Here is a 22,149-nt window from a genome sequence, read left to right as displayed (position 1 = left end):
AGATAATAAGTTATATTGTTATCTTATTTTTAAGCCGATGAAACAGCTTTGTTTTATTTAAAATGAGATGGGAGGCTGTTGAAAGGTTCAGAGTTAGGGCAATTTAAAAATGATCACTTTAACACCCGTGCTGAGATCAGGCTAGGTAGGAGCAGGGAGAACAATTAGAAGACCATCTCAATAGTTCAAGTTAGAGAAAATGGTAGCATGAATCAGGGTGGTGGTGACAGAAGTAATGAGAAATGGTTCTTTTGAAGGCACATCCAACAAGATAATGTGAAAATTAGATGTAGGGATGTGAACAAAAGTAAGGGATAAAGAATGAGTTCAAGGTTTCTGACTTGAGAGACTAACAGGATGAAGCTTCCATTTGTTGAGATGAAGAAGAATGGGGACTAGTTTGAGGAGGTGGTGCAGATCAGAAGTTTATTTTTGGACATGTTAAAAATTTGAAATATATATTAGGTATCAAAATGGAGAGGTCAAGATGCTATATGTGTAAGACTGGAATTAGGCCAGGCCTGGTGGCTCACACTTGTAATCCCACCACTTTGGGAGGCTGAGGCAGGAGGATCCCCTAAGATCAGGAGTTTGAGACCAGACTCGCCAACATGGCAAAATCTTGTCTCTACTAAAAATATAAAAATTAGCCGGATGTGGTGGTGGGCACCTGTAATCCCAGCTACTTGGGAGGCTGAGGCAAGAGAATCACTTGAACCCGGGAGGTGGAGGTTGGAGTGAGCCGAGATTGCACCACTGCACTCCGGCCTGGGCAACAGAGTGAGACTCCGTCTCAAAAAAAAAAAAAAAAAAAAAAACCAGACTGGAATTAGAGGAGAAATCTAGGCTGGAGATATAAATTGGTGAGTTGTCACAATATAAGAGGGGGCCTTTACAACCATGAGACAGGATAAGATCACCAAGGAAGTAAAGATAGAAAGGAGATCCAAGGGCTACGCCTAGGGAACCCTAACATTTAAACTTTAAAGAAATGATAAGAAATCAGCAACGGAATAGGAATAGGAGTGTTAGTTTGGAAGAAAAACCAGGGAAGTGTAGTGTCTTAGAAGACAGAAGTTGTTTTACAGGAAGGTGGAGTGATCAACTATGCTAAATGCTGCTACTAGGTCAAGTAAGAAAAGGACTAATAATTAATCATTGGATTTGGCAATGTGAAGGTATTAGTGACCTGACAAAAGACTTTTTTTTTTTTTTTTTTGAGATGGAGTCTCACTCTGTTGCCCAGGCTGGAGTGCAATGGTGCAATCTCGGCTCACTGCCACCTCCGCCTCCTGAGTTCACGCCATTCTCCTGCCTCAGCCTGCTGAGTTGCTGGGACTATAGGCACTTGCCACTATGCCTGGCTAATTTTTTGTATTCTTTAGTAGATACGGGGTTTCACTGTGTTAGCCAGGATGGTCTCAATCTCCTGATCTCGTAATCTGCCCGCCTTGGCCTCCCAAAGTGCTAGGATTATAGGCGTGAGCCACCGTACCTGGCCTTTTTTTTTTTTTTTTTTTTTTTTTTTTGAGACAGAGTCTCGCTCTGTCACCCAGGGTGGAGTGCAGTGGCGTGATCTTGGCTCACTGCAACCTCCAACTCCTGGGTTCCTGACCTCGTGATCCACCCACCTTGGCTTCCCAAAGTGCTGGGATTACAGGTGTGAGCCACTGTGCACGGCCTGACAAAAGATATTTCAGTGGAATGGTAAGTGTGAAAACTGTATTGAAGAGAGTGCAGAAGAGAATGAAAGAACCAAAAGGAAAGAAAGACAAGGAAAGGCAGAATGGAAGAAGAGTTAAGATTTTGGCCTGTCAGCGGGACTGGGACCTAAAGAGAATTAGCCCCAAATTCTGTATGCAGTTTCCTCTTTAGGCATTACCAAATCTTAGGATATGCACAAGCAGAGTAAGACTCTCAAAAACCAAGTGGGAATCAGCAGATGGGTTATTAAAGAGCTGAGCAAAGATTGTAGCAGTCTCACAGTACTAGAGAGATAAAGGTAGGAATTCAAGACTTGCCAGGGTGCACCGGCTTTGGTAAATGCCTCACATTATCAACTGAAAACCTAGAAGGTCTACTCCTTAGAAGGGCTATAACCTAGGAGTAAGACCTACATCCTTGGAGTAAGGACCACTTCCTAAAGTCTCTACCACAAGTATAAGAACTGTATCTTTGGATTAAGAGAAAACTGGAGAAATACCAGCTTAAGGGAAAAAAAACAAACAAAAAAACCTACTCTCAACTTGATCAAGGTAACTTTCCAGAAAAAAATTAAATCCTCCTTATAGAAAAACAAATATAGTCAGAGCTTCTAAAATTTAATGACACTTTATACCCAACATTCAATAAAAAATTAAAAACAAATATAGTCAGAGCTTCTAAAATTTAACAACACTTTATACCCAACATTCAATAAAAAATTAAAAACAAATATAGTCAGAGCTTCTAAAATTTAATGACACTTTATACCCAACATTCAATAAAAAATTAAAAACAAATATAGTCAGAGCTTCTAAAATTTAACGACACTTTACACCCAACATTCAATAAAAAAATTACTAAGTAAGCAAAGTAATAGGCCCAAATGAATGAAAATCAAGAGAAAAAAATACATGGCCAGGAACAGTGGCTCACGCATGTAATCCCATCACTTTGGGAGGCCGAGAAGGGCAGATCACTTAAAGTCAGGAGTTCACGACCAGCCTGGCCAACATGGTGAAATTCCGTCTCTACTAAAAATACAAAAAAATTAGCCGGGTGTGGTGGTGGGTGCCTGTAGTCCCAGCTATTCAGGAGGCTGAGATGGGAGAATCACTTGAACCCAGGAGGCAGAGGTTGCAGTGAGCCAAGATCACACCACTGTACTCTAGCCTGGGTGATAGAGTGAGACTCTGTCTCGAAAAAAAAAACAAAAACAAAAAACAGACAACAGAAATAGGTGCTCAAATAAATTTCAGACATGAACTTTAAAATAGCTGTGATTAATATATTCAAGAAAATAAACAAAAAGTTGAATGTTACAAATAACTGCAATCTATAAAATTGAATCATATGGAAATTCTAAAACTGAGAAATATAATAATTGATATTAAGAATTCAACAAATGAATTAAATAACAGATGAGACACACAAAAAAGAAGAAGATTAATCAACTGGAAAATAGCACAGTAGAAAAAAATACAGATTGAATCACAGAGAGGAAAAAAATAATAGAAAATGAAAAAAAGAAAAAGAAAAACACTAAGCCCATAAGAAATACATGGAAAATGGTGAAAATGTCCAACATGCATGTAGTTGGAGTTAAAGTGAAAGAGGACAGAATAAGATTGTAGTAATAACTGAAGAAATACTGGGCTGGGCATGGTGGCTCATGCCTGTAACCCCAGCCTTGGGAGGCTGAGGCAGGTGGATCATTTGGACCTAGGAGTTCAAGACCAGCCTGGGCATCATGGCAAAATCCTGTCTCTAAAAAAACTACCAAAAACACACACACACACACACAAAGGCTGGGCATGGTGGCTCAGGCCTGTGGTCCCAGCTGCTTAGGAGGCTAAGGTGGGAGGATTGCCTGAGCCCAGGAAGTCGAGGCTGCAATGAGCTGAGATCACACCACTGCACTCCAGCCTGGGGAACAGAGTGAGACCCTGTCTTTAAAAAAAAAAAAGAAAAAGAAAGAAAGAAAGACATAAATAAATAAATAAACATGGCTGAGAACTTTTCAAAAATGAACAAAGACATCCAGCCACATATTCAAGAAGCTTCACAGACCCTAAGCCAGGTGAATAAAAAAGAAAATCATACCTAGAAAAGTCATAGTAAAACTACTGAACAACCAAACACAGAGAGATCTTAAAAACAACCAGAGAATAACAGACTACCTTGAAAAAAAAACAAGATGTACAGTTGATGTTATGAAATAAATAATGGAAGCCAGAAGAAAATGGAATTAAATCTTTGGCCGGGCGCGGTGGCTCAAGCCTGTAATCCCAGCACTTTGGGAGGCCGAGATGGGCGGATCACGAGGTCAGGAGATCGAGACCATCCTGGCTAACACAGTGAAACCCCGTCTCTACTAAAAAATACAAAAAACCTAGCTGGGCAAGGTGGCGGGCGCCTGTAGTCCCAGCTACTCAGGAGGCTGAGGCAGGAGAATGGCGTGAACCCAGGAGGCGGAGCTTGCAGTGAGCTGAGATCCGGCCACTGCTCTCCAGACTGGGAAACAGAGCGAGACTCCGTCTCCAAAAAAAAAAAAAAAAAATCTTTAAAGTGCTGAAAGAAAATAGCTGCCAACCAAAAATTCTACATTCAGTAAAAATGTGTTTCAAAATGAAGGTAGAACACAGGTGTCTTAAGAAAAACAAAAACTGAGATTTCAGCAGACCTGAACTAAATGAAATACTTAAGGTGAGCTCATTAGGGAGATACCAATAGAAGAAAGATGAAGGAAGAAAAGAAGAACCATGAAAAGAGTAAACAGGTAGATAATCTAGAATAATATTGAATATAATATCATGTACGATTTAAATTCTATCTAGGCCCAGGCACAGTGGCTCACACCTGTAATCCTAGCACTTTGGGAGGCTGAGGTAGGAGGATTGCCTGAGCCCCTGAGTTTGAGGCCAGCTTGGACAACATAGTGAGACTCCATTTCTGAAAAAAATACACACAAAAATTAGCTGGGTGTGGTAGTGCATGCCTGTAGTCCAGGTACTTGGGAGAATCACTTGAGCCCAGGAGGTTGAGGCTGCAGTGAGCTCTGACTGTACCACTACATTCCAGCCTGGGCAACATAACAAGACCCTTTCTCAAGAAAACTGTACTTAGAATTAAAAAAATATTATCAACAATAGCACTAAATATGGGAAGGTGGTAAACAAAGTTAAAGTGTTTTAGGTTCTTGCATTGCCCAGGACACGGCAAAAGTAAAAATTTAGTGAAGACTGGCTGGGCGTGGTGGCTCACACCTGTAATCCCAGCACTTTGGGAAGCTGAGGCGGGCAGATCACAAGGTCGGGAGATCGAGGCCATCCTGGCTAACATGGTGAAACCCTGTCTCTACTAAAAAAAAATACAAAAATATAGCCGGGTGTGGTGGCACACTCCTGTGGTCCCAGCTACTTGGGAGGCTGAGGCAGGAGAAACACTTGAACCTGGGGGGTGGAGGTTGCAGTGAGCTGAGATCATGTCACTGCACTCCGGTTTGGGCAACAGAGAGAGACTCTGTCACAAAAAAAAAAAAAAAAAAAATTAGTGAAGACTGTAATCAGTCAAAGGTGTATATTGTAATCTCTGGCATAAGCACTAGAGTGCAATCACTCACTGGCTAAATGGAACTAAGGACTCTATCACTGTGGCAGGTAGAGTACTGACAGTCCTGGGTATGTTGTAGCAGTGCAACTAATAAGACTTTCACTTGTGGTGAATTGGGGAAGAAGAATACAGGTGGATGGGGATTGTAGTGGCAAGCAAAATTTTATGGCTCAGATTGCTTTCAAGAGAGTTGGCTGAGGGGAACAGAGCTGACTGACATCCATAGCTGCTGCCCCTTTGGGTTCATCACCATGTTTGCACCAACGCTATGCTTCCCTGGAGCTGCTCTCAGCCAATGACTGAGCACGGCAGTAGTACTAGTGTTGGCCCAGTCCTGCCTGACAAGGGACTCCTCTAATAGGTGACTGGCTCAGGAACCCTTCATTAACCTGACCAAAACTTTCTCAGAGTTGTGCTGAAGTTTGAGGCTATTTCTACCCAATCTTCCTTCCTTTGCCCTCTCCTTTCACAGGTGTCAGACCTGGATCAGAGCCTGAAGGCTTTCCCTGCCTCCTCCTGCTCCCTTCCCTTTATCCTTCTTAAGTGTGTCCTTCAATAAATCTCTTGTACATGTAATCCCATCTCAATGTCTGCTTCTTGGAGGATCTGAACTGATACAAAGATGTACTAGACAGTGTAATGTTTCTGGCATTTGAGAAGAAATAGTAACTATAAGGACTATGGAATTGGGGTGGCTATCACTAATCTCCACTGATGGTTGAAGAGATAACAGGCTCAAATCCATTAATTTGTAATTTAAAGCAAAGTAATCAAGTTAGAGAACCTCCTTAAGGGCTTTAAAGAAACCCTCATTTCTCATGGCTAAAGGGCAGAGGGAGCTGAAAACCAGGCACAGGACTTAATTTTAAGACTGGCAAAACTCCAGAGAAAGTTGAATTCTTAGTCTAGGCAAATATTCTATGCCAAAGTCAGGGAAGAAAAGAGAAGAAAAAGGGTGCTGAGTCTGGGATGTGGGTATATGGATAGACCCACTTGAGAACCTTGAATCCCCAGATTATCCTGTATCCTCTGGGCAGTGGCAAATGGCTCAGCTTGTCGGTCAAGGCCCTGGAAGATGCAAGACAGCAAGGACAAGGAGGTCCAGGAAAGAGGCATGTGGATGAACCTATGGGTGTAGGCACTAAGTATAAAGATCTTTTCATTACATGGAAACCAGAAAATGTCCACTGCAAAAGAGGCACTGAACAACTAAGTGGAAAGGATGATTTGGCCAGCAGATGTCAGCCAGCCTCTGACATTGGCCCACACAGTGCTTAAACAATGGACTCACAAACAGAATGGCTTTGTTGGTAGAGATGGAAGTTATGTATGAGCCAAACAGCATGGGTTCTCTCTCATCCATGCTCATCTAGCTACTGCCAATATCAAACGTCTGACCCACCAGCAACAGAGACCAATCCTGAGCTCTGGGTATGGAATCATCCTTTGAGGAAACCAATCCCCTATTTTGTGTCAATTTAATAACATCAGACTCTTTCTGCCCTGAAAAGGGTGACATTTCATCCTTAACGGGACTGATCCATATTCTGGGTATAGGTTTGTCTTTCTTGCCCATTGTACTTCAGCCAGCAGTACTATCCAAGGGCTAAGAGCATTCAGTCTACTGATGTAGAATCTCACATAATATCACCTCAAACCAAAGGATACACTTTACAGCAAAGGAAGTATGATAGCTTTCATATGACCATATAATTCAGTAATTTTACCACATACTACACTATCTGGAAAGCTGATGGCCTGACAGAATAGTGGACCAGTGTCTTAAACGTAAGGCCCCAGCTTGGAACTGGATGGCCTATGAAAATGAGTTCTACCTTTAGGATGGGGTGTACACTTTAAACCAATGCCCATGATATGGTGCTATGTTCTCAATAGAAAGCATAGGTCTCAGAACCATGAGATGAAAGTATAGGTGTCACCACTAACCACGATCCCCATTGATCCACTTTAGGGAATTATGCTTCCCTTCCAGACAACTTTAGGCTCTGTGGGTATAGATAGGTGTTCTGGTTGCCAGAGTGGGCATGCTTCCATCAGAAGGCACGTTAAGAGGCCCTTGACATTTAATGTTCTGACTATCATCTGGTCACTTGGGCTCCTCATGTCAATAGACTAGCAGGCAAAGAAAGCAGGATATCATAAGGCTATATAGATGCTGCTATATAATAGGGACAGAAAGAAATATATTTAGGACTCAGATGATCCATTAGGGCATATCTTAGTATTCCCATGCCCAGTTTTAACTGTAAATGGGGAAGTATAGCAACCATGGCCTGGTAAGGGCATGATTACTAGAGTCTCACACTTCTCAAGGATGAGGAACTGGGTCATCCCACCAAGTAAGTCATCTAAACCAGAGGAGGTGCTAGCTGAGGTGAGGGAACTCTAGAATAGACAGTAAAGGAAGGAGATGTTGAATATCAGTTATGTCCTTGGAACCAAATGTAGCAATGAGAGTTTCCATTTGTCTCTCTAATCTTTCTCCTATAAGTTTTCCTAGAAATTGTGACCAACCAGAATCCTATAGAAGCTATAGCTGGGTGGAGTAAATTTAATGCGACAAACAAGTAGATTCTACTAGTGCAAGGGGTGAACTGTAGTAGATGTTGCTGGTGCCCCACTCAGACCTCATTTGCAAACTGTTATGAGTGTTGACTGCTAAATAGCTCATAGTTACACTCTTCTCCAGAGAGTGCCCTCAGCCAAATGGGAGGTGTCTCGCCTAAGAGGTTATACCTGACCACAGCCAAATGACTGACTGCCATGGGGTACAAAAGGCCAGCCCCCTTGCATCAAGGTGGAATCGACTCCAGTGCAACTTGTTCCAAAGTTGATCATGGGATCAGAATGAAGCCAACTCCAGTTCAGACCATGTCTTTTTCTTGCTTGGCTTTTTTCTGTGGCCTCATCTGCTTCCCTCACTCCCCTCCTTCCGAAGGTACTCCCTCAATAAATCACTAGCACAAAGAATTCCCTTCTCGAGCTCTGCTTCTAGGAACCCAACTTAAGAAAAAAAATATAAAGCAAAAACTGATGGAACTAAAAAAAGCAACAAAGCAATAATTATAGTTAGAGATTTTTAACACACTTATCTCAGTAACTGATGGAACAGGCAGATAAAAAATCAACAGGAATATGGAAGATGTGAATATCATGGCTAACATACTGACTGAATTGACATACTTAGAATACTATTCCCGGCCGGGCGCAGTGGCTTATGCCTGTAATCCCAGCACTTTGGGAGGCCAAGGTGGGCGAATCACGAGGTCAGGAGATCAAGACCATCCTGGCTAACACGATGAAACCCCATCTCCACTAAAAATACGAAAAATTAGCCAGGCGTGATGGTGGGCACCTGTAGTCCCAGCTACTCGGGAGGCTGAGGCAGGAGAATGGTGTGAACCTGGGAGGCGGAGCTTGCAGTGAGCCGAGATCGCACCATTATACTCCAGCCTGGGTGACTGAGCAAGACTCTGTCTCAAAAAAAAAAAAAAAAAAAAAAGAATACCATTCCCAACAACTGCAGAATATACATTCCTTTCATTGCACATGAAACAATTACCAAAACAGACCACACACTGGGCCATAATGCAAGACTACAAATTTCACAGGACTGAAATCAGAGTGTGCTCTCTGGTCACAATGAAAATAATCTAGAAATTCATAATAGAAAGGTAACTAGAAAATCCCCCAAATGTTTGATTTTAAGCCATAACCAAAAGGTCAAAGAAATCACAATAGAAATTAGAAAATATTTTGAAGTAAACAATAATGTAGTTACTACTATCAGTTTTAAAGTTAGTGCTGTTAGAATCCATGTTGATTCACAGTAAATTTTCAACCTTAAGTTCCCTAAAAGCAAATAATATTCATCAGCATGAGACAGTTCATACTGCCAGTTAAAAGGAAACACAACAGGTTGAAATTGCACTTACCTCTACCAGATTATTGCTAGCTGGTAAACCAGCACCCAGATGAAACAGTTTCCCCATTGGTGAAAGAAAAAATAAAAGCCAATGAAGAAAACCCTGAGGAACTGGCATCTACAATTAGAACAACCTTGCTGTTGGACTACTTTGGGTTTAACTCTTCTCAGACAACCAAGGCACAAACACATAAGGAATAAGCCTGGAAGCAGACTTCCACACAGCACTTTCCTGGATATTTCTTTCCAAAGCTTCTTGGAAGTGGCTGCTTAGAAATTCCTGCCCAGCAGGCCATGATAAAAAAGAATTTTACAGTCACTCTCTTGGTATGATAATTTTACTCATATTAACTAACCAAAAGAAAAAACCTACTTGGAATTCAAGTTATTCTATTAATAACCCCAAAGTCAGCACACACACAAAAGCCAGTGCTTACTGCTACATTAAAAATAAATGAATCAATTTATGACATGTCTGTAATTAAGCAGAGAAAAGTAATACTTTTATGATTTTTCCAGTAAAAACAATGACCTCAGTATAAAGCTGTAACCCATAAATCTCCTGGCATTTGTATTTATAGTAGCCCAAGAAAATACCATATTACCAGTTGTTGTTGAATATTTTCATGACGTTGCTTAAGAAGTTCTTCAGTCCTCTGCAAGAGACCGAATTCAGCTTTAAGTTCAGCTATTATCTGATGTTTCTTTTTGAAAACTGTACTCTTGCTTCGAAGTTTACTGACATATCGTTTGAACTGTAAAAGAAACACAGTATGTAATCCAATGAATAGAAAAGTAGTAGCTAAATATCATACATCTGTATAAACTCAATGTATTAACATTTTTTCTTTTCTACTTCCCAACATGTGTCACACATATATAATTTCGTTTTATTATAAGACTTTATATAATTATATAATAATGATATAATAACTTAATAATTTAGTTTTATTAGAAAACTTCTCAAGCCCCACCTTCCTGTCTTCATCCCTACCCAGGTTAAACTCCTGTTACTTATTTGCAGAGCCTATTCAGTTCTGTGTAACGATTGCCACCATTTTAAATTTCAGTTCAGTATTTGTTTTCCCCACTATTCCTTAAGCTTGATGAGGGCAGGACCTGCAAGTATCTTGCTCTAAGCAACTCTGCATTGTATCCTCTGTATCTGGCACAGTGCCTAATACATAATAGATGATAGGCCGGGCGCGGTGGCTCAAGCCTGTAATCCCAGCACTTTGGGAGGCCAAGACGGGCATCACAAGGTCAGGAGATCGAGACCATCCTGGCTAACACGGCGAAACCCCATCTCTACTAAAAACACAAAAAAAATTAGCCGGGCGAGGTGGCGGCGCCTGTGGTCCCAGCTACTCGGGAGGCTGAGGCAGGAGAATGGCGGGAACCCGGGAGGCGGAGCTTGCAGTGAGCTGAGATCTGGCCACTGCACTCCAGCCTGGGCGACAGAGCGAGACTCCGTCTCAAATAAAAAAAAAAAAAAAAAAAAAAAAAAAAAATACATAATAGATAATAAACAGTACTTACCAAATGAATTCCTATATTTATTTATTTATTTTTTTGAGACCAAATCTCACTCTGTCACCCAGAGTGTTTAAATATTTTGTGTTTTTAATTTTTTGACTCATTATATGTACATATATATGTATATATTATGTGTATATGTATATGTATACATATAAAATATTTATGTGTATATATATGTATGCATGTGTGTGTATATATATATATATTTCGAGATAGGATTTGCTCTGTTGCCCAGGCTGTAGTGCAGTGGTGGGATCACAGTTCATTGCAGCCTTAACCTCCTGGGCTCAAGCAATTCTCCTGCCTCAGCCTCCTGAGTAGGAGGCCCACAGGTGCAGAGCAACACGCCTGGCTAATTTTTGCATTTTTTGTAAAGACGGGATTTCACTATGTTGCCCAGGCTGGTTCGAAGTCCTCTACTCAAGTGATTCACCCACCCTGGCCTCCCAAAGTGCTTGGATTAAAGGCATGAGTCACCGTGCCTGGCCTTAAATATTCTAAATCCTTATATAAAAGCTATTCATTTTAGACTTTACAAATAAGGATTAGGAAAACAGAAACACAATCTTATAAAAATAAAAAGGCTTAAAAAAGAAGAAAAAGGAGGAGATAATGACCACAATTCTGGTTGTGGTTTTATCATGGTATATCTCATGTACTGTACTATTTTGGTAGCAGTCCATTGGACTACTGGGACTAATATAGCCAACCAGAACCATCAACACTTGTAGCTACTATTTATCACTTAAGAAATGTACTGTGACTATATATTGCTATCAGACATCTGAGACACTGGGATGGTACCCATCCCAAATGTTAAAAAGCTAAGAATATCCCAAGTTAGTGAAAACTCGTAGTTATCTAATTTATCTATTTACCTACCCATGATATCAAAGTTATAACTAATAATGGAAAAAAGTTACAACTCTAATGGAAACACCCCATTATTAAGTAATACCAACTAGAGTTTGGAAGAGCAAACAAAGTAGCATAATATTTAAAGGAATTCAAGGCTGGGTGTGGGGGCTCATGCCTGTAATCCCAATACTTTGGGAGGCCAAGATGGTTGGATCACTTGAGGTCAGGAGTTCGAAACCAGCCTGGCCAACATGGTGCCTGCCCCTCCTTCAATGGTGAAACCCCGTCTCTACTAAAAATATAAAAATTAGCTGGGCATGGTGGTGCTCACCTGTAATCCCAGCTACTCAGGAGGATGAGGCAAGAGAATCGCTTGAACCCAGAGGCACAGGTTGCAGTGAGCTGAGATCACACCACTGCACTCCAGTCTGGGCAACAGAGTGAGACTCAGTCTCAAAAGAAAAGAAAAGAAAAGAAAAGAAAAGAAAAGAAAAGAAAAGAAAAGAAAAGAAAAGAAAAGAAAAGAAAAGAAGAGAAGAGAGGAGAGGAGAGGAGAGGAGAGGGGAGGAGAGGGGAGAAAAGAAAAGAAAAAGAAAGAAGGAAAGAAAGAGAAAGGAAGGAAGGAAGGAAGAAAGAGAGAGAGAAAGAAAGAAAGAAAGAAAGAAAGAAAGAAAGAAAGAAAGAAAGAAAGAAAGAAAGATTTCTTTGTATAATATTACAATATCATATACATAATTTTTGAGATGGAGTCTCACTCTGTTGCCCAGGCTAGAGTGCAATGGCATCATCTTGGCTCACTGCAACCTCTGCCTCCCAGGTTCAAGTGATTCTCCTGCCTCAGCTTCCTGAGTAGCTGGGATTAGGGGCACCCACCGCCATGCCTGGCTAATTTTTGTATTTTTAGTAGAGATGGGGTTTCACTATGTTGATCAGGCTGGTCTTGAACTCCTGGCCTCAAGTGATCCACCGGACTCGGCCTCAAAAGTGCTGGGATTACAGGCGTGAGCCACCGTGCCTGGCCTACAATACCATAGTTTTACTGTACCTTTTCTAAGTTTAGGTCTATTTAGATAAACAAATAATACCTACCACTCTGTTACAGTTGCCTACAGTATTTAGTATAGTAACATGCTGCACAAGTTTGCAGCCTAGGAGCAATAGGCTATGGCATACAGTCTAGTTGTGTAGTAGGCTATATCATCAAGGTTTGTGTAAGGTCTATGATGTTCACACAACAACAAAACTGCCTAACAGTGCATTTCTCAAAATGTATCCTTGTCATTAAGCAATGTATGACTGTACAGTATTGCTCAATGTAAGAAGCAAACGCCAGAAGAAAATGCCAGAAATTTCTGATATTTCTGAAACAGAACATAATACTTAAAAAAACACTTCCTCTTCTGTATTAAGACTACTAATAATTTCCAGATTTTTGTACTATATAAAATAATATTGGCTGGGCAAGTTGGCTCACGCCTATAATCCCAGCACTTTGGGAGGCTGAGGTGGGGGACTGCTTGAGTCCAGGAATTCAAGACCAGTCATGTGCCTGTAGTCCCAGCTACTTGGGAGGCTGAGGCAGAAGAATTGCTTGAACCCGGGAGGCGGAGGTTGCAATGAGATCGCGCCACTGCACTCCTGACTGGGCAACAGACTGAGACTCCGTCTCAAAAAAAAAAAAAAAAAAAAAAGAATCTTAGCCTTTTTAATGTCCACTGCTTCTTAAAGCTAATTTTGGGGGATAGTTAATAAATAATTTTATAAATAATAAAAGTAATGAACATATTGTTGAAATTTTGGAAAACAGAAAAAAGGAAAAGTTCACTCAAAGCCACTATCCCAACACAAGCTCTATTACCATATTGTTATTTTTCTTTTTTTGAGATGGAGTCTTGCTCTTGTCTCAAAGGCTGGAGTGCAGCGGCGCAATCTCCCCTCACTGCAACCTCCACCTCCCAGGTTCAAGCGAATCTCCTGCCTCAGCCTCCCAAGTAGCTGGGATTACAGGTGCCTGCTACCACGCCAGGCTGGTCTCTCGCTCCTGACGTCAGGTGATCCACTCACCTTGGCCTCCCAAAGGGCTGGGATTACAGGCATGAGCAACTGTGCCCAGCCCATATTGGTATTTTTCCTTCCAATTTTTTTTTTCTTAAGTCTTGCTTTCTCACCCAGGCTGGAGTGCAGTGTCACGATCTTGGCTCACTGCAGCCTCTGCCTCCAGGGTTCCAGCGATTTTCCTGCCTCGGCCTCCCGGGTAGCTGGGATTACAGGCATGCACCACCATGCCTGGCTAATTTTTGCATTTTTAGTAGAGATGGGGTTTCACCATGTTGGCCAGGCTGGTCTCGAACTCCTGACCTCAGGTGATCCGCCCACTTTGGCCTCCCAAAGTGCTAGGATTACAGGCATGAGCCACTGTGCCTGGCTTTTCCTTCCAATTTTTAAAGCAAATTCTAAGGTCAATAATTCTAACTTATAAAGTAGTAAAATAGAAAGTACAGCATCTCTAAAATTTAATTTTTTTTCTAAAATACTTGATTCCTGAGTATACAAACATTCCTTTAAAATATTAAGATTAAAAATTCTTCACATTAAATAAACTTCCAATTCCTAGTTTAGACATCTTTTAAACTTGACTTAAACTTTGAAAGAGTTGGCCAGGTGCGGTGGCTCACACCTGTAATCCCAGCACTTTGGGAGGCTGAGGTGGGGGGACTGTGTGAGCTCAGGAGTTTGAGACCAGCCTGGGCAACGTGGCGAAACCTCATCTCTACTAAAAATATAAAAAATTAGCCAGGCGTGGTGGTGTGTGCCTGTAATCCCAGCTACTCGGGAGGCTGAGGCAAGAGAATCGCTTGAACCTGGGAAGCGGGGGTTGCAGTGAGCTGAGATAGTGCCAGTGCACTCCAGCCTGGGTGACAGAGCGAGATTCTATCTCAAAAAAACAAACAAACAAAACAAAAACAAACAAACCAAACAAAAACAAACAAAAATTTTTGAAAGAACTGAGGAACACACTGTGTTTTAGAAGAAGAAAGTTTAAAATATTTTTCTATCCATGATTAGGTTAGTTTTAATATTAAGGAATCCAGCCCTCACACCACAAATTTTCAATAACTGCATTATAGAAACTTCTTTAAAAATTAAAAAATTAAGTCATACTAATGTACCTGAAGTCTAATAACTTGCAAATTTTCCTTTTAAAGAATAAATGTGTAAGCCTGACATAACCACAGATTCAGAATCCCTAGAGTAACTATATATGCTATTAAAAGTGTCCTAGGCAAAGTGCCCAAAATGAAATCAACCCTGTTCATCTGCTATCCTCTGTAATATAGAGGCCAATTTTCCCCTTCTCTATCTTGCTGTGCTCCAGAACTATTTTTAAAAGCTGAAAGCTATAAATGTTTCTGATGAAAGAACAAACCTACAAATTACTGAGTGTGCTTTATGCTGATTGGTTATTATTTGATATTCATTATATATAATACCTAATGGAAGAGTAGTCTAGGTCAGATTAATCAGTTACATATGATTAAGCAATAGGTAGCCATCAAAGCATTCTAAGAGCTCTACTATTCCACAATTAATTAGAACAAAGAAAACACATTATCAATGTTTTTTCTTCCATTCGTGGTTTCTTTTAATTATCATTTGGATTTTAGGTTATTTCTGAATCTTCAATGTCATACAAAAACCAAAACTGATGAACACATTGAAGCTAAATCTTCAGACTTATAAAACACAAGTACTAATTCCATTAGCTGCCAGAGCAATGGCCTGATCATTTGTGAAGCCTCTGGTAAACTCTGCTGTACACTCAGATGAGAGTAAGGGTAAAAATTGCCCTCCTCTTCCCTTCCATTCCTGGTTCACAGGGGTCAAAATGGTGGCTGGAGAGGTGGGCAGTAGATAAGAGAGCTGCATGAAGGTACCAGTAAGGTTGGGGAGCTGCATAGAGGCATGGCGGGGTACAGGGTTCAGAGGTCGAGGATACTGGGAAATGAGGGGACTTGGGAAGTTGTATTAGAGGTGTGGACCAGGAGCTTGGTGACTGGGGACACAGGGGAGTAGGGGGAGTTAATGGAAGTACAGATCAAAAGGCTGAATGGCTAAGGATATGCAATGATGGGGTTAGGGGCTGAGGAAACACACAGAGACATAGGCTAGCAGGCCTGGCAGCTGAGGACACAGAGGGGTGAGCGAGGAGTCATGGGGAATATAGACACAGAGGGTTAAAATGTGGTTGGTGGGATAGGGGCACAGAATTGGTGTGTAAAGAAGGAGGCCGGAGTAGTTGATAGATTGTTTAAATCGAGCAAACAAGCAAGTTAACTGATTGAGCAAATAAATAAATGCAATATAGAAAAAGGGAGCCAAATTTCTCAAAGCCAGAGAAGATACTGGGCAACAGAGAGAGACTCCATCTAAAAAAAAAAAAAAATTAAGACAACAATGAGATGCCATTTTCACACCTACCCAATTGGCAAAAATAAAAAAATCTTTCAATATCAAGTGTTGGTGATGATGTGGAGGAAGTAGAGAGCGAGATATGTAATTTAGAGCAACAGTCTGGAAAACAACTTGGCTTGTCTACTGAAGTAGAAACTGTACATATTCTATGGCTCACCAACTCCACTTCTACGAGTAGCAGGACTTCTCAAACTATCTGTTAAGGATAAAGGACCAGTTTTTAAAAAAATTTCTAAACATTTGTTCATCGGATATTTTTGTAAAATAATGAAAATACTGAGGTCAAATGACTATAAGGGTTTCTAAATGTTTCCTCTCAATTTATATGGCTGCAGATTAGAAGAAACTAACAGTCTCTGAACTGAAACTAGTCTACAGACCACACTTTCAGTAGCACTGCTCCGGAGCAGAGCTTCCTAAATGGGGTATGCTCCAGTACACACACGTGCCACAAACATTGCAGGTGTGCCAAGATATTAATCCACTCAACCTTTGCTGTAGCTGGGCAAGATATTATAAAGAACTCTCAGCCAGTCACCTTTGCCTATAAATGAAAAAAATAATTTTTAAAGGCATAGGAGGTAAGCAACAAATTCTTAGAACATTAAGGAAAAACCTTCCCATAGTGTATCGTTAACAGGTAAACCAAACGAATTTGTCAGTAAAGTGAACTACAAAGCTTGCCACTGGGCAGGAAAGCCCATTATGGCAGCTATTACTACCCATATACATTTGTACAAATACCCATGTATTTATACCCATATACATTTGTAATCTGTTAGTCTTCTATGAAAGAGCAGCCATCATTTTAAATGCTGAGATCAAATAAGATTAATACTTTGTGATTTATGCTAGCAGGTGCTGAGAGAGTACTCAGTTGTGTGAAACTCTAATCTTTATCTCTTTTGTAATGGACTAATGCTTTACAGTGCTAGCTTCTGGCTTCAGGATCAATTTTAAAGACTCGGCTCCCTTGTGATCAAAATGGAAACTGACAGATGTTCTTTTTCCTTTTGTGTATTTAATATGTTTTACAACCTTTAAGAGTAATGATCAGAATCTGAGCTAGCTTCTGTAATGGATAGGCAGTTTATTTCTCTAAGAATGTAACCATTTATAAATGTTTTTCGCTTATCAGAAAACTCAAAAGAATTAATGGATTCCAGGCATCATTCTAGATATTTATGTGAAACAAGAATTGCTGCTCCTACTGTAAATTTTCTCCCTCAATATCTGGCATGAAAATGATTTTCAAAGTAATTAGCTGTGAAGACTTAAGACTATCATATAGGGAGAGGGGAGGGATTGCATTGGGAGTTATACCTGATGTAAATGATGAGTTGATAGGTGCAGCACACCAACATGGCACAAGTATACATATGTAACAAACCTGCACGTTATGCACATGTACCCTACAACTTAAAGTATAATAATAATAAATAAATTTAAAAAAAAAGACTATCATATAATAAGCACTTTATATTGTTTAAGAACCACAAAGCCATTTTTTTTTTTTTTTTCTGAGACGGAGTCTTGCTCTTGTCTCCCAGACTAGAATGCAATGGCACAATCTCGAGTCACTGCAACCTCCACCTCCCAGGTTCAAGCGATTCTCTAGCCTCAGCCTCCCGAGTAGCTGGGATTACAGGCAAGCTACCAGACCCGGCTAATTTTTTTTTTTTTTTTTTTTTTTTTTTTTGAGATGGAGTCTTGCTCTGTCGCCCAGGCTGGAGTGCAGTGGCGTGATCTTGGCTCACTGCAAGCTCTGCCTCCCAGGTTCATGCCATTCTCCTGCCTGAGCCTCCCGAGTAGCTGGGACTGTAGGCATCTGCCACCATGCCTGGGTAATTTTTTTGTATTTTTAGTAGAGATGGGTTTTCACCGTGTTAGCCAGGATGGTCTTGATCTCCTGACCTCGTGATCTACCTGCCTTGGCCTCCCAAAGTGCTGGGATTACAGGCGTGAGCCACCGCACCTGGCCTAATTTTTGTATTTTTAGTGGAGACAGGGTTTCACCATGTTGGCCAGGCTGGTCTAGAACGCCTGACCTCAGGTGATCCTCCTGCCTTGACCTCCCAAAGTGCTGGAATTACAGGCATCAGCCACTGCGTCCAGCCAGAGCCATTTTTTAAAATAAAAAAGCACTAGGAACCCATAGAGAAATTAATACTACTTACCAAAGTTCAGTAAGTTAGAAAAAAATAACTAGAATGAACACTTTTCAAATACTGTTAGTACAACATCCAGGCTATTTTCCATTTCTTAATTAAATCACATCTTTGTCAGATATTTCATCAAATGATGTATAAGCATAGACAACTACAGGAATTGGCTCAAGGGAGTTAGGCATGAGATGAGATAGAACCAACTGTTTAGGAGTGGCATGAATATACACAAAGGCCACAGTCTTTCTGCTCATTTGTCAGTGTCTTGTGCTCTAGACAGAACTTCTGACTTGAAGAAAACCTGAAAAGGCCATCATGTCACGCTCCAATAAATTATTTGGATTCCCTGAAGTCTGGTCTCAGAGTTGCTGTTTGTTTTAAGGCAAGAGAAAATGTTTCAAAGCAGCCTTTGTAATCTGCTAAAATGACAGTCTTTTTAAACCACCCATCACAACTAGTGCCATATAAACACACATACAAATACTATCCTAACCTTTTCTAACCTGTTAGTGGCACATTTTCAACTGTAAATTAGAAAATCTCACCAAGTCAAGCATAAGCAATGTAATTATCTACATATGGTAGTGGCTAGTTAACTGCTCAATCTTTTAAGAGAGTCTGTAATAATCAATATGATATATGTGGGTAGAAATCTGTATTAAATGAAATTTGTGACACAGGAACATCCATCTGTAGAGCACAGTCACACAATCCAAGGTCTCTGTGCTTCTATTATAAATCAAATCACCACCACACAGCTGTTACTATCTCTAATGGGTGCTTCGACTGCTGTCCAAGCAGTTAATTATCCAGAAAAAAAAAATCCATGAAAAGTTTTAAAATTTGGGGTTAAAAGTGTGGCATTACCTAGACTGCATGCATAATGCACTACACTTCTATTACAGTGAACTGAGCCAAATTTATTTGATTCTGTTTTGTTCCATCTCTTGGGAAATTTCAGGGGCCTCAGGTCCTGCTATGAACTCTAAAGAGTACAATGTGATTTGAAAGGTTCTAAAAATATCACAGGTTTGCCTGGGCTCACTTAGAAGGGTGGATGATTCAATTACAAGTGTCAAAATTTGATTCCTAATTTTTCAGGACCTGACAGCTGCAGCACATCTTGCCAGGATTCCCTTATCTTCAATGTGCTTCTCTTTGAAGTATTTTAAGAAGATTTCATAATCTTTCCAATTTAGCTCTAGGATTTCTGTCAGTAGCTGTAGAATGAATTGGCTGGCCCTTTCTAAAGCTGCTTATAAATATTACTTGACCAAGCATATTTTAAAAGTAGCTATAACTGCAAAACAGCTGAGCTTCTTGTAATGGTCAGGGGAGAAAACACAATGGACTATAATACACCCATACACCATAAACCAGGGGTGACCTTTCATTGCATGAGTTCCAATGGAACCTTAACCAGAGGTTCATTTGTTGCTATAAAAAAAAATTCGGGGCCGGGCGCGGTGGCTCAAGCCTGTAATCCCAGCACTTTGGGAGGCCGAGACGGGCGGATCACGAGGTGAGGCGATCGAGACCATCCTGGCTAACACGGTGAAACCCCGTCTCTACTAAAAAATACAAAAAACTAGCCGGGCGAGGTGGCGGGCGCCTGTAGTCCCAGCTACTCGGGAGGCTGAGGCAGGAGAATGGCGGGAACCCGGGAGGCGGAGCTTGCAGTGAGCTGAGATCCGGCCACAGCACTCCAGCCTGGGCGACAGAGAGAGACTCCGCCTCAAAAAAAAAAAAAAAATTCAGATCCCAAAGGCATGCATTCATACAAATGATCACTTTGGGAAGGGCACTAGTACTGTATATCATTGGGACTGGTTTTTTGTTTGCTTTTTCAAATTATGAAAGCAGAGAATCAGAGAGATCAAGGTGACTAAGATGGTAAAATCACTAGCTACTGGCACTACTACAAGAGGCACATGTTCTATTCTTTGTTCTTCCAGTAAGTGAGAGAAAGTCTTCAAGCTTAGATTGCTGCCTATGAAACAGCAAAAATCATACCAAAAGAGGTAGCTGAAGGCTACCAGATTAAATGGCAAATTTAAGTTTCCCACCAGGTATTTAAAAAATAATACAGGCATGAACCACCACACCTGGCATAATCAGATTTTTTAAGATTAAAAAACCCAGCCACACGGGGTGGCTCACGCCTGTAATCCCAGCACTTTGGGAGGTCGAGGCGGGCAGATCCCAAGGTCAGGAGATCAAGACCATCCCCGCTAACATGGTGAAACCCTGTCTCTACTAAAAATACAAAAAAATTAGCTGGGCGTGGTGGCAGGCGCCTACAGTCCCAGCTACTCAGGAGGCTGAGGCAGGAGAATGGCGTGAACCCAGGAGGCAGAGCTTGCAGTGAGCCAAGATAGCGCCACTGCACTCCAGCCTGGGTGACAGAGCAAGACTCTGTCTCAAAAAAAAAAAAAAAAAAAATTAAAACACCCAAAATACTGATCTCCAATGTTCTTCTACTTACTGCACACATTACTTCAAAAATGTCCCTTATCTGGGCTGGGTGAGCTGGCTCAAGCCTGTGATCCCAGCACTTTGGGAGGCCGAGGTGGGCAGATTGCTTGAGGTCAGGAGTTCAAGACCAGTCTGGCTAACATGGTGAAGCTCCGTCTGTACCAAAAATACAAAATGTAGCCGAGCATGGTGGTGGGCGCCTGTAATCCCAGACACTTGGGAGGCTGAGGCATGAGAATCGCTTGAACCTGGGAGGCGGAGGTTGCAGTGAGCTGAAATCATGCCAGTGCACTCCAGCCTGAGTAACAGAGTGAGACTGTCAGCCTGCTCCATTACTGAAGAAAGCTCAAGTGGTAGACATTTTTCTCTAGTCAATCAAATATTTCATTCTAATCACCATTCGTTGATCCTAATTTGGCTTTCTCATAAACAAACAAACAAACAAAAACCACTAATCCATCTGTGTCAGGGGTCCCCAAGATCATCTCTAGATTCAGTGATTCACTGGGAGGACTCAAAGCATACAGTCATACTCTTGGCTATGATTTATTACACTGAATACCAAGCAAAATCAGCAGAGGGAAAAGGCACATGGGGTGAAATCTGGAGGAAACCAGGTGCAAACTTCTAAAAGTTGTCTCCCACTGCAGTCACAAAGGGCATAATTAATTCCTCCAGCGATGAGTTGTAACAACACACATGAAATGATCAGGGAGGCTCATTGGAGACTTAGTTCCCAGGGTTTTTACTAGGAGCTGATCATCTAGGCACATTCTGCCTACCCTGTACCAATATTCCAGGAAGAGGAGAGAGAGAGAGAGAGAAAAAGAAAGAGAGAGAGAGAAAGAACGAAGGAAGGAAGGAAGGAAGGGAGGGAGGGAGGGAGGCAGGCAGGCAGGGAGGGAGAGAGGGAGGCAGGCAGGGAGGGAGAGAGGGAGGAAGGAAAGGCAAGCAGGAACTCGACGTAAACCACACTCTTCATATACTTTAGGCAAGGTGAGCCATTCTTATCAGCGAATGGCAGGAATCCATCCAAGAACCAAGTTCCCCCAGATGCCAGCCAAGGGCCAACTTTGCAAGCAGACCTTTCTAGGGATAGCAGTCTCAGGCCTGCATGTTAATTTTTTTCTGAACACCATCTTTTTCATAATCCTTTAACTATTTATTATGTCGTTCTTCAGTCTTTTATTCCTTAATACATAATCAATTCCCACTGTGTCTTTCTCTAGTCTTTTGTTTCAGTTAATACATAATCAATTATTGATATGAAAAGTTTCCAGACTTTTCATCCATTTTAGTCACGCTCACATGGGACTCTGGCATGACTGTCTCTTTTTTTTTTTTTTTTTTTTTTTTGAGACGGAGGCTCGCTCTGTGGCC

General features: G+C 41.2%; 1 protein-coding gene across 37 annotated transcripts in view; it reads right to left on the bottom strand.

Moving 5' to 3' along the window:
- Nucleotides 1–22,149, bottom strand: part of IFT81 (intraflagellar transport 81) — an 89,896-nt gene that overhangs the window by 26,151 nt on the left and 41,596 nt on the right. For all 37 annotated transcript variants that reach the window (XR_012420615.1, XR_012420618.1, XR_012420616.1 and 34 more), the window contains one exon: nucleotides 9,865–10,014. Coding sequence is in view for 29 of the 37 variants with exons in the window: in XM_065524793.2 (XP_065380865.1) it covers nucleotides 9,865–10,014 (150 nt within the window). In the remaining 8 variants the exon portion in view is untranslated. The remainder of the gene's footprint in view (nucleotides 1–9,864; nucleotides 10,015–22,149) is intronic.

This window comes from Macaca fascicularis, chromosome 11, assembly GCF_037993035.2.
Source record: "Macaca fascicularis isolate 582-1 chromosome 11, T2T-MFA8v1.1".
Taxonomy (NCBI): domain Eukaryota; kingdom Metazoa; phylum Chordata; class Mammalia; order Primates; family Cercopithecidae; genus Macaca; species Macaca fascicularis.
The sequence above is the reverse complement of the archived record's forward strand: the minus strand, read 5'-3'. Positions and strand labels throughout refer to the sequence as shown.